Source organism: Salvelinus alpinus, chromosome 18 (assembly GCF_045679555.1).
Source record: "Salvelinus alpinus chromosome 18, SLU_Salpinus.1, whole genome shotgun sequence".
Taxonomy (NCBI): Eukaryota; Metazoa; Chordata; class Actinopteri; order Salmoniformes; family Salmonidae; genus Salvelinus; species Salvelinus alpinus.
The window spans coordinates 33926739-33939417 of record NC_092103.1 but is presented as its reverse complement, the minus strand read 5'-3'; the positions used below and the strand labels follow the sequence as shown (position 1 = coordinate 33939417).

Here is a 12679-nt window from a genome sequence, read left to right as displayed (position 1 = left end):
GAGGTACATATTTTCCAATGGAACGCTGTGCAGCATTGCGTTGCAGGGGCAGTTGGAGTGCATTTTGTTTTCTGTGTGGCGCATACGTTGGATTTATCTAACGTATGCATAACCTTGACAGAAATAATAGCAAAAGGTGAATGTTGAAGTTTTGTTGCACATATCCAGTAACAGTGTTGGATTACATAATGGAAAAAGTTTGACTGCAGAATTTATTATGCATCATTGATGCAATGATGCTGTCGGTCTAAACGAGGCGTTAGCGTGGGGAAACAACTACTGCTTACACCACTGATTATTTGCTTTTGCGCTGGTGAAGAAGCCGGATGTGGAGGTCCTGGGCTGGCGTGGTTACACGTGGTCTGTGGTTGTGAGGCCGGTTGGACGCACTACCAAATTTACTACAACGACGTTGCAGGTGGCTTATGGTAGAGAAATGAACATTAAATTCTCTGGCAACAGCTCTGGTGGACATTCCTGCGGTCGGCATGCCAATTGCACGCTCCCTCAACTTGACACATCTGTGGCATTGTGTTGTGTGTCAAAACTGCACATTTTAGTGGCCTTCTATTGTTAAATCAAATCCAGTTGTATTTGTCACATGCGCCGAATACAACCTTACCATGAAATGCTTACATACAAGCCCTTACCCAACAATGCAGTTGAAGAAATAGAGTTAAGAAAATATTTACTCAATAAAATATGACAATAAAGAGGCTATATACAGGGCACCGGTACCAAGTCAATGTGGAGGCTATATACGGGGTACCGGTACCAAGTCAATGTGGAGGCTATATACGGGGTACCGGTACCGAGTCAATGTGCGGGGGTACAGGTTAGTCGAGGTAATTTGTACATGTAGGTAGAGGTAAAGTGACTATGCATAGATAAACAGCGTTCCCAGCAGCGTTCCCAGAACTGCCCCTGTTCAGGGGCAGAATGACAGATTTGTACCTTGTCAGCTCGGGGATTCGATCTTGCAACATTTCGGTTACTAGTCCAACGCTCTAACCACTAGGCTACTCTCCTGTCCCATAAATTGTAAACAAATTTATGCACAAAATTTGAGAGAAATATGCTTTTTGTGCATATGGAACATTTCTGGGATCTTTTATTTCAGCTCATGAAACATGAGACCAACACTTTACATGTTGCATTTATATTTTTGTTCAGTATAGATAATTTAATAATAAAGAAAAACATGTTTATTTATTAGCCTAGTGGTTATAAGTATTTAGGCATATGATGTGAAATAGGCCTCATATGAAATCATTGTCAAAGGCACAAGAGATACTGTTGCATGTAGGTCTAGATTATTTACAGATTGATTATATAGAAATATCAAAACATTATTTTAACAACTCCAAAGCAATTGCATGTGGCGCTGGGAACCACTGACTCGCTGCATTTTTCTGTTATCAGGACACCTGCTGGTAACTCTTAACTGGTTAGGACAGCTCATGAGGTGTCTTAAATATCTGTCGACGAGGTGGGACTCTTATCACTAAAGAGGCATCATGCAAAGCTTTTATTTTTATCCTTAAGAGTAGGAGTAAAATGTCTATATTCTCACCACTTATGAACAATTTTATATTCTGAGACCCTCTATGGTTACGGGTCCTGGTCAGAACTCATGACATATGAAGACATTCTGGTCTCCTTTCCTTGGCTCTGTGTCAAATACTTACAAAAAAAGCCAATGTCTGCTTTCCTTCATTAGTAATGCAATGTCAAAAAACACAGGATGCATCTCCAAGTAATGAAAGTTGGGACTAGTATGTGTGCTTGTGTTTTGATGTTTGACCCTCCTCCCTCCCTGTAGAACCTGTTTGCCCTGGCGACTGATGAGGAGCCAGAGGTGAGGAAGAACGTTTGCAGAGCTCTGGTCATGCTGCTGGAAGTCCGCATGGACCGTCTCCTACCGCACATGCACAACATCATAGAGGTGAGACTGGTACTGGGGCTGAGGGTAGGACTGGGTTGGGCTAGGACATGGACCGTCTCCTACCGCACATGCACAACATCATAGAGGTGAGACTGGTACTGGGGCTGAGGGTAGGACTGGGTTGGGCTAGGACATGGACCGTCTCCTACCGCACATGCACAACATCATAGAGGTGAGACTGGTACTGGGGCTGAGGGTAGGACTGGGTTGGGCTAGGACATGGACCGTCTCCTACCGCACATGCACAACATCATAGAGGTGAGACTGGTACTGGGGCTGAGGGTAGGACTGGGTTGGGCTAGGACATGGACCGTCTCCTACCGCACATGCACAACATCATAGAGGTGAGAATGGGACTGGGGTATTGGGTCTGGGGGTAGGACTTGGGCTTGTATTCTGTAATGCCTGGTGTACACTACAGGACTTTCAAAATCCTAACATCACTGAGCCTCTCACATTGAACAACTGTCTTACCTGTAGTTGTTTTGTGTTGCCAACATAGTGTTGCGCACGCTAACCATCTGGCAGAGACGTGTCACACACTACAAGATTCTTCACTTGGTCGTGAGGATTCTCTATACCACGCTGTCTCATCAAAACAATGATACGATTTAACGTAGCTACGAGCTGTGGCTCAAAGCAGCCTCACAAAGGTTCAGTAACACATTCACACTTGCCATACACAGTTGAAAGATCTAGCCAACGTTTTGAATTGAATAACATTGCTTGTGAACTTCAGAGCTGTAACGATTTGACACTTTGGTTAAAGGCAAGTACAATACACATACTAGTAGTAGTCATAGCTCCTGCTCCAGAGTCTACACATTCTGGGTGATGTGGTTCAACGTCAGCATCTCACTGGCTTCTTCTCTAGCCTGCTCTCATTGGCTATTGCTGATCACGTTCTGAAAACTTGTCATTGCACATCTCACACAAGAGCATTGCAGATTTTGTGCCCATAAAATCAAACATCCTTGAAAATATCGTGACGTCTGGGACTGCTCAAAGACGGAGCAGTAGCCCTTAGATTGCATCTCTGACCCGCTCACATTAAACAAGTGTCGGTGACAGCAACGACATGGGTATTTTGTCTACGATCTCAAAAACCTGTCTGGGACAGCTATACCACGGCCAAAATGGTGTAGTGTACACACGGTTTAAGCTGCAGGGCGGGAGGTGTAGGGGGAGCGAATTAAGTTGCGAGGGAGGGATATAGAGAGGAAAGGAGGGAGGAAAACAAACCGATTTAATGGATTCCTCTTGGTCTCATCAAATCAGCTCAAGATGTCAACTTGTGGCCAAACGCCTTATTCTCTAAACAGGTTCATCTGAAAGATTTAATTCTCTCGACATGTTCATCTGAAAGCTTTAAATCTCCAAACAGGTTCATATGAAAGATTTAATTCTCCAGACAGGTTCATCTGAAAGGTTTAATTCTCCAGACAGGTTCATCTGAAAGGTTTAATTCTCCAGACAGGTTCATATGAAAGATTTAATTCTCTAGACAGGTTCATCTGAAAGGTTTAATTCTCCAGACAGGTTCATATGAAAGATTTAATTCTCTAGACAGGTTCATCTGAAAGGTTTAATTCTCCAGACAGGTTCATCTGAAAGCTTTAATTCTCCAGACAGGTTCATCTGAAAGGTTTAATTCTCCAGACAGGTTCATCTGAAAGATTTAATTCTCCAGACAGGTTCATCTGAAAGATTTAATTCTCCAGACAGGTTCATCTGAAAGATTTAATTCTCCAGACAGGTTCATCTGAAAGGTTTAATTCTCCAGACAGGTTCATCTGAAAGGTTTAATTCTCCAGACAGGTTCATCTGAAAGGTTTAATTCTCCAGACAGGTTCATCTGAAAGGTTTAATTCTCCAGACAGGTTCATCCGAAAGGTTTAATTCTCCAGACAGGTTCATCTGAAAGATTTAATTCTCCAGACAGGTTCATCTGAAGGGTTTAATTCTCAAGACAGGTTCATCTGAAAGATTTAATTCTCCAGACAGGTTCATCCATAATCTGTCATGTGAATGTGATTGTGGCTGCCCAGCTCCTGGCCTTGAAATGAATCCTGAATATTGATTGAGGTAGTGAATTACAAATATAATGCTCCCGGGTGCAAATATACCATCTCCCGGGTGGCGCAGTGGTCTAGGGCACTGCATCGCAGTGCTAGCTGCGCCACCAGAGTCTCTGGGTTCGCGCCCAGGCTGGGCTGGGTTCGCGCCCAGGCTCTGTCGCAGCCGGCCGCAACCGGGAGATCCGTGGGGCGACGCACAATTGGCATAGCGTCGTCCGGGTTAGGGAGGGTTTGGCCGGTAGGGAGGGTTTGGCCGGTAGGGATATCCTTGTCTCAGTATGTAAAAATGTAATAAAATGTATGCACTCTACTGTAAGTCGCTCTGGATAAGAGCGTCTGCTAAATGACTAAAATGTAATGTAAATGTAATGCTAATAGTACTACATTTCCCATGGTCCTCTCCTCAGTACATGCTGCAGAGGACTCAGGACCAGGATGAGAACGTAGCTCTGGAGGCCTGTGAGTTCTGGCTGACACTGGCTGAACAGCCTGTCTGTAAGGATGTGCTGTGTAACTACCTCTCCAAGTGAGTAACACACATACAGACAAAAGCTGTCATTCTAGGCCTCCCCCCGGTGTACTGTCCTCATCCTGTCACCCTGGCCGTTGATCAGAGCCATAGCTGTTAGAGCTCATCTGTGACACAATGGTGACACTGCTGACATTAATGTTGCCTGTCCCTGCCCTGTCTCCCCCATGCTCCCCCTCCCCCATCCCATCCATGTTCCCTCTCCCCCATCCCCTCCGTGCTCCCTCTCCCCCGTCCCCTCCGTGCTCCCTCTACCCCGTCCCCTCCGTGCTCCCTCTACCCCGTCCCCTCCGTGCTCCCTCTCCCCATGCTCCCTCTCCCCCATCCCCTCCGTGCTCCCTCTCCCCATGCTCCCTCTCCCCCATCCCCTCCGTGCTCCCTCTCCCCATGCTCCTTCTCCCCCATCCCCTCCGTGCTCCCTCTCCCCCATCCCCTCCGTGCTCCCTCTCCCCATGCTCCCTCTCCCCCATCCCCTCCGTGCTCCCTCTCCCCATGCTCCCTCTCCCCCATTCCCTCCGTGCTCCCTCTCCCCATGCTCCCTCTCCCCCATTCCCTCCGTGCTCCCTCTCCCCATGCTCCCTCTCCCCCATCCCCTCCGTGCTCCCTCTCCCCGTGCTCCCTCTCCCCCATCCCCTCCATGCTCCCTCTCCCCATGCTCCCTCTCCCCCATCCCCTCCGTGCTCCCTCTCCCCCATCCCCTCCGTGCTCCCTCTCCCCATGCTCCCTCTCCCCATCCCCTCCGTTCTCCCCATCCCCTCCGTGCTCCCTCTCCCCATGCTCTCCGTTCTCTCCATCCCCTCCGTGCTCCCTCTCCCCATGCTCCCTCTCCCCCATCCCCTCCGTGCTCCCTCTCCCCATCCCCATCCCCCCCATGCTCCCTCTCCCCCATCCCCTCCGTGCTCCCTCTCCCCATGCTCCCTCTCCCCATCCCCTCCGTGCTCCCTCTCCCCATGCTCCCTCTCCCCATCCCCTCCGTGCTCCCTCTCCCCATGCTCCCTCTCCCCCATCCCCTCCGTGCTCCCTCTCCCCCATTCCCTCCGTGCTCCCTCTCCCCATGCTCCCTCTCCCCATCCCCTCCGTGCTCCCTCTCCCCATGCTCCCTCTCCCCATCCCCTCCGTTCTCCCCCATCCCCTCCGTGCTCCCTCTCCCCATGCTCCCTCTCCCCATGCTCCCTCTCCCCATCCCCTCCGTGCTCCCTCTCCCCATGCTCCCTCTCCCCCATCCCCTCCGTGCTCCCTCTCCCCCATTCCCTCCGTGCTCCCTCTCCCCATCCCCTCCGTGCTCCCTCTCCCCATGCTCCCTCTCCCCATCCCCTCCGTTGCTCCCCTCTCCCCATGCTCCCTCTCCCCACGCTCCCTCTCCCCGTGCCCTCCCTCTCCCCCATTCCCTCCGTGCTCCCTCTCCCCATGCTCCCTCTCCCCCACCCCCTCCGTGCTCCCTCTCCCCATGCTCCCTCTCCCCCATCCCCTCCGTGCCTCCTCTCCCCATGCTCCCTCTCCCCCATCCCCTCCGTGCTCCCTCTCCCCCATTCCCTCCGTGCTCCCTCTCCCCATGCTCCCTCTCCCCATCCCCTCCGTGCTCCCTCTCCCCATGCTCCCTCTCCCCATCCCCTCCGTGCTCCCTCTCCCCATGCTCCCTCTCCCCCATCCCCTCCGTGCTCCCTCTCCCCCATTCCCTCCGTGCTCCCTCTCCCCATGCTCCCTCTCCCCCATCCCCTCCGTGCTCCCTCTCCCCCATCCCCTCCGTGCTCCCTCTCCCCATGCTCCTTCTCCCCCATTCCCTCCATGCTCCCTCTCCCCATCCCCTCCGTGCTCCCTCTCCCCATGCTCCCTCTCCCCATCCCCTCCGTTCTCCCCCATCCCCTCCGTGCTCCCTCTCCCCATGCTCCCTCTACCCTATCCCCTCCATGCTCCCTCTCCCCATGCTCCCTCTCCCCCATTCCCTCCATGCTCCCTCTCCCCATGCTCCCTCTCCCCCATTCCCTCCATGCTCCCTCTCCCCCATTCCCCACCTCTCGATCCCTGTCTGTTCCAGGCTGATTCCGGTGCTCGTCAACGGGATGAAGTACTCCGAGATCGACATCATTCTGCTCAAGGTCAGTCTGCTCTGAGTGTGAGCCAGGAAATGGATCTATGGCCTGCTGCTGGACTGCACCTTGTGGTTATGTACTGGACACATCACACCTTAACCCTGGGAGACGGTGGAGGGTTTTAAAGACCAGGCATGGCCATGTCTCAACCCTGGCTGTGTGTAGGTCCTGTCACGGGCCTGTCACTATGGTTACAATGACATTTTTACATACATAAATATGTATGTGTCTCTGTCTGCTGTTAAGATAGTCTGATAGGTGAACTGACGGCTACCTAGCTACAGCCCTGAAGGCAGCTCACTGTCTTAAAGTAGTATCAATAGTTAGAATTGCATACCTTTGTGTGTGTACCCTTACAAGTGTGGAAATGTGTGTTTAACTGTGTGTGTGGTCAGGGTGATGTGGACGAGGATGATGATGAGGCCATCCCTGACAACGAGCAGGACATCAGGCCCAGGTTCCACCGCTCCCGTACCGTTGCCCAGCAACACGAGGGCGACCGTGACGGCATCGAGGACGATGACGACGATGATGATGATGATGACCTGGACGATGATGACACCATCTCTGACTGGAACCTCCGTGAGTGGACCTCTCATTATCTGGTTTTCTCTTCTTGTTTTCTTGCTTTGTCTCGCTTACTCTTTTTTTCTCTGTCTCTCTCGCTCGCTCCATCTCGCGCCATCAATATTGTTGACCTTTTTGTGTGATTGTCTTTGTACCTCTGTTTATTAACGCGCCCCCTCTCACTGTCTCCAGGTAAGTGTTCAGCAGCAGCGTTGGACGTGTTGGCAAACGTGTTCAGAGATGACCTGCTCCTCCCCATCCTGCCTCTCCTCAAAGAGCTGCTCTTCCACCCAGAGTGGGTCATCAAGGAGTCTGGTATACTGGTCCTGGGGGCCATCGCTGAGGGTAAGGACTAGCAGAGACTGGTAAACTGGTCCTGGGGGCCATCGCTGAGGGTAAGGACTAGCAGAGACTGGTATACTGGTCCTGGGGGCCATCGCTGAGGGTAAGGACTAGCAGAGACTGGTATACTAATCCTGGGGGCCATCGCTGAGGGTAAGGACTAGCAGAGACTGGTATACTGGTCCTGGGGGCCATCGCTGAGGGTAAGGACTAGCAGAGACTGGTATACTGGTCCTGGGGGCCATCGCTGAGGGTAAGGACTAGCAGAGACTGGTATACTGGTCCTGGGGGCCATCGCTGAGGGTAAGGACTAGCAAAGACTGGGAGGGGGAGGAAGTGATAGACTATACAGTGGTGAAAGAGAATGTGTTTATCCACTTGTGTGGTCAGGAAGTTGCTTAATTCTAGCTGTCAGGGGTATTCTACCATGCAACCTGAACGAAGGACTACACAAGACAATGTCTCTTTACCATTTTCACCGCTGATCTTAAAGCCAGTAGAACCCAATAGTCTAACCCCATGTCATTTTCCCAGGTTGTATGCAGGGTATGATCCCCTACCTGCCAGAGCTCATCCCCCACCTGGTGCAGTGTCTGAGTGATGAGAAGGCCCTGGTGCGCTCCATCACCTGCTGGACCCTGAGTCGATATGCCCACTGGGTGGTCAGCCAGCCTCCTGACACCTATCTGAAGCCACTGATGACTGAGCTCCTCAAACGCATCCTGGACTCCAACAAGAGGGTGCAGGAGGCTGCCTGCAGGTGAGTCAGCATGTGGTCAGCTGTTGGTAGCTGTGGTTATGTTTGACCAGATGTCTGATTTATTTCTAAATGATCAGTAATAAGTGGCTCTGGGTTCTAAAGCTGGGAACGACAGTCCTGGGAGTTGAAGTAAAGATGATGATCATTGTGACGATCAGTTGATCCAATCAAAAGTTTTTGAACAACAGTTCAGAAAGAAGAGCTTGACTGTGAAGTGGTGTTCTAAACAACCTTTTATTTCTCTCACCCCTTTCTCTTCTGCCTTATCCCCCTCCTCTCTCCCCCTCTCTTTCTCTTCTGCCTTATCCCCCTCCTCTCTCCCCCTCTCTTTCTCTCCTGCCTTATCCCCCTCCTCTCTCTCCTGCCTTATCCCACTCCTCTCTCCCCCTCTCTTTCTCTTCTGCCTTATCCCCCTCCTCTCTCCCCCTCTCTTTCTCCTCTGCCTTATCCCCCTCCTCTCTCCCCCTCTCTTTCTCTCCTGCCTTATCCCCCTCCTCTCTCCCCCTCTCTTTCTCTCCTGCCTTATCCCCCTCCTCTCTCTCCCTCTCTTTCTCTCCTGCCTTATCCCCCTCCTCTCTCTCCCTCTCTTTCTCTCCTGCCTTATCCCCCTCCTCTCTCCCCCTCTCTTTCTCTTCTGCCTTATCCCCCTCTTCTCTCCCCCTCTCTTTCTCTCCTGCCTTATCCCCCTCCTCTCTCCCCCTCTCTTTCTCTCCTGCCTTATCCCCCTCCTCTCTCCCCCTCTCTTTCCACTATCTCTCCCCCCCAGTGCCTTTGCCACTCTGGAAGAAGAGGCGTGTACAGAGTTGGTTCCCTACCTGGCCTACATCCTGGACACTCTGGTGTTTGCCTTCAACAAGTACCAACACAAGAACCTGCTTATACTGTACGATGCAATAGGGACGCTTGCTGACTCCGTGGGACACCACCTCAACAAGCCGGTACACACACACACATACACTACGTACGCTCTCTGTCTCCCAATGATGTCACAGCTATGACTCGAGCAAAACCGCATTTGCATGTAGTTTCCCCTTTCAGCTGTGTGTTTATTTGTGTTAAGGCAGAAGAGAGAGGGGAGAGAGGAGTGGGATAAGGCAGGAGAGAAAGTTTGTGTTGTCTAATGTGGGCTTTACTGTATGTGATTAGTTGTGTTGTCTAATGTGGGCTTTACTGTATGTGATTAGTTGTGTTGTCTAATGTGGGCTTTACTGTATGTGTTTAGGAGTACATTCAGATGCTGATGCCTCCACTGATAGCAAAGTGGAACCAGCTGAAGGACGAAGACAAGGATCTGTTCCCTTTACTAGAGGTGAGCCTCACTGTCCTCTAATAATGTTCCCTTTACTAGAGATGAGCCTCACTGTCCTCTAATAATGTTCCCTTTACTAGAGGTGAGCCTCACTGTCCTCTAATAATGTTCCCTTTACTAGAGGTACCTCACTGTCCTCTAATAATGTTCCCTTTACTAGAGGTGAGCCTCACTGTCCTCTAATACTGTTCCCTTTACTAGAGGTGAGCCTCACTGTCCTCTAATAATGTTCCCTTTACTAGAGGTGAGCCTCACTGTCCTCTAATAATGTTCCCTTTACTAGAGGTGAGCCTCACTGTCCTCTAATAATGTTCCCTTTACTAGAGGTGAGCCTCACTGTCCTCTAATAATGTTCCCTTTACTAGAGGTGAGCCTCACTGTCCTCTAATAATGTTCCCTTTACTAGAGGTGAGCCTCACTGTCCTCTAATAATGTTCCCTTTACTAGAGGTGAGCCTCACTGTCCTCTAATAATGTTCCCTTTACTAGAGGTGAGCCTCACTGTCCTCTAATAATGTTCCCTTTACTAGAGGTGAGCCTCACTGTCCTCTAATAATGTTCCCTTTACTAGAGGTGAGCCTCACTGTCCTCTAATAATGTTCCCTTTACTAGAGGTGAGCCTCACTGTCCTCTAATAATGTTCCCTTTACTAGAGATGAGCCTCACTGTCCTCTAATAATGTTCCCTTTACTAGAGGTGAGCCTCACTGTCCTCTAATAATGTTCCCTTTACTAGAGGTGAGCCTCACTGTCCTCTAATAATGTTCCCTTTACTAGAGGTGAGCCTCACTGTCCTCTAATAATGTTCCCTTTACTAGAGGTGAGCCTCACTGTCCTCTAATAATGTTCCCTTTACTAGAGGTGAGCCTCACTGTCCTCTAATAATGTTCCCTTTACTAGAGGTGAGCCTCACTGTCCTCTAATAATGTTCCCTTTACTAGAGGTGAGCCTCACTGTCCTCTAATAATGTTCCCTTTACTAGAGATGAGCCTCACTGTCCTCTAATAATGTTCCCTTTACTAGAGGTGAGCCTCACTGTCCTCTCATAATGTTCCCTTTACTAGAGGTGAGCCTCACTGTCCTCTAATAATGTTCCCTTTACTAGAGATGAGCCTCACTGTCCTCTAATAATGTTCCCTTTACTAGAGGTGAGCCTCACTGTCCTCTAATAATGTTCCCTTTACTAGAGGTGAGCCTCACTGTCCTCTAATAATGTTCCCTTTACTAGAGATGAGCCTCACTGTCCTCTAATAATGTTCCCTTTACTAGAGGTGAGCCTCACTGTCCTCTCATAATGTTCCCTTTACTAGAGATGAGCCTCACTGTCCTCTAATAATGTTCCCTTTACTAGAGATGAGCCTCACTGTCCTCTAATAATGTTCCCTTTACTAGAGATGAGCCTCACTGTCCTCTAATAATGTTCCCTTTACTAGAGGTGAGCCTCACTGTCCTCTAATAATGTTCCCTTTACTAGAGATGAGCCTCACTGTCCTCTAATAATGTTCCCTTTACTAGAGGTGAGCCTCACTGTCCTCTCATAATGTTCCCTTTACTAGAGGTGAGCCTCACTGTCCTCTAATAATGTTCCCTTTACTAGAGGTGAGCCTCACTGTCCTCTAATAATGTTCCCTTTACTAGAGGTGAGCCTCACTGTCCTCTAATAATGTTCCCTTTACTAGAGGTGAGCCTCACTGTCCTCTAATAATGTTCCCTTTACTAGAGGTGAGCCTCACTGTCCTCTCATAATGTTCCCTTTACTAGAGGTGAGCCTCACTGTCCTCTCATAATGTTCCCTTTACTAGAGGTGAGCCTCACTGTCCTCTAATAATGTTCCCTTTACTAGAGGTGAGCCTCACTGTCCTCTAATAATGTTCCCTTTACTAGAGATGAGCCTCACTGTCCTCTAATAATGTTCCCTTTACTAGAGGTGAGCCTCACTGTCCTCTAATAATGTTCCCTTTACTAGAGGTGAGCCTCACTGTCCTCTAATAATGTTCCCTTTACTAGAGGTGAGCCTCACTGTCCTCTAATAATGTTCCCTTTACTAGAGGTGAGCCTCACTGTCCTCTAATAATGTTCCCTTTACTAGAGGTGAGCCTCACTGTCCTCTAATAATGTTCCCTTTACTAGAGGTGAGCCTCACTGTCCTCTAATAATGTTCCCTTTACTAGAGGTGAGCCTCACTGTCCTCTAATAATGTTCCCTTTACTAGAGGTGAGCCTCACTGTCCTCTAATAATGTTCCCTTTACTAGAGGTGAGCCTCACTGTCCTCTAATAATGTTCCCTTTACTAGAGGTGAGCCTCACTGTCCTCTAATAATGTTCCCTTTACTAGAGGTGAGCCTCACTGTCCTCTAATAATGTTCCCTTTACTAGAGGTGAGCCTCACTGTCCTCTAATAATGTTCCCTTTACTAGAGGTGAGCCTCACTGTCCTCTAATAATGTTCCCTTTACTAGAGGTGAGCCTCACTGTCCTCTAATAATGTTCCCTTTACTAGAGGTGAGCCTCACTGTCCTCTCATCACACCAAGACACTATCGTCCAGGGGAGTTTTCTACTCTTCAGCAAAACCATGCTCACTCTGTTAAACAATTTACTAAAATGTTAAGTTACTACCTTTAACTGAGGTGATCAAGTGTCCTATTATTTCTTCCTCTTTTATCCTCTCTCTTGTCACATCACCTTTCTCTCTCTCTCTCCCCCATCGCTCTCCCTCCATCTCTCAGTGCCTGTCGTCAGTAGCCACGTCTCTCCAGAGTGGTTTCCTGCCCTACTGTGAGCCTGTGTACCAGCGCTGTGTCAACCTGGTGCAGAAGACCCTCGCTCAGGCCATGGTGAGACACACACGTCCGTTGTTGCGTGAGGGACTTGGGGTTGTGTGAGACACTGTTGCGTGAGGGACTTGGGGTTGTGTGAGACACTTGCGTGAGGGACATGGGGTTGTGTGAGACACTTGCGTGAGGGACACGGGGTTGTGATGGACATGGGTTTGTGTGAGACACTGTTGCGTGAGGGACTTGGGGTTGTGTGAGACACTTGCGTGAGGGACATGGGGTTGTG

The 12679-nt window shown here is 49.8% G+C and overlaps 1 protein-coding gene across 3 annotated transcripts in view; it reads left to right on the top strand.

Moving 5' to 3' along the window:
- LOC139544216 (transportin-1-like) overlaps positions 1–12679 on the top strand; it is a 46723-nt gene that overhangs the window by 23242 nt on the left and 10802 nt on the right. For all 3 annotated transcript variants that reach the window (XR_011668831.1, XM_071351089.1, XM_071351087.1), the window contains exons 8-16: positions 1823–1945; positions 4431–4549; positions 6588–6648; positions 7038–7224; positions 7402–7554; positions 8086–8311; positions 9078–9249; positions 9534–9620; positions 12346–12453. Coding sequence is in view for 2 of the 3 variants with exons in the window: in XM_071351089.1 (XP_071207190.1) it covers positions 1823–1945; positions 4431–4549; positions 6588–6648; positions 7038–7224; positions 7402–7554; positions 8086–8311; positions 9078–9249; positions 9534–9620; positions 12346–12453 (1236 nt within the window). In the remaining variant the exon portion in view is untranslated. The remainder of the gene's footprint in view (positions 1–1822; positions 1946–4430; positions 4550–6587; positions 6649–7037; positions 7225–7401; positions 7555–8085; positions 8312–9077; positions 9250–9533; positions 9621–12345; positions 12454–12679) is intronic.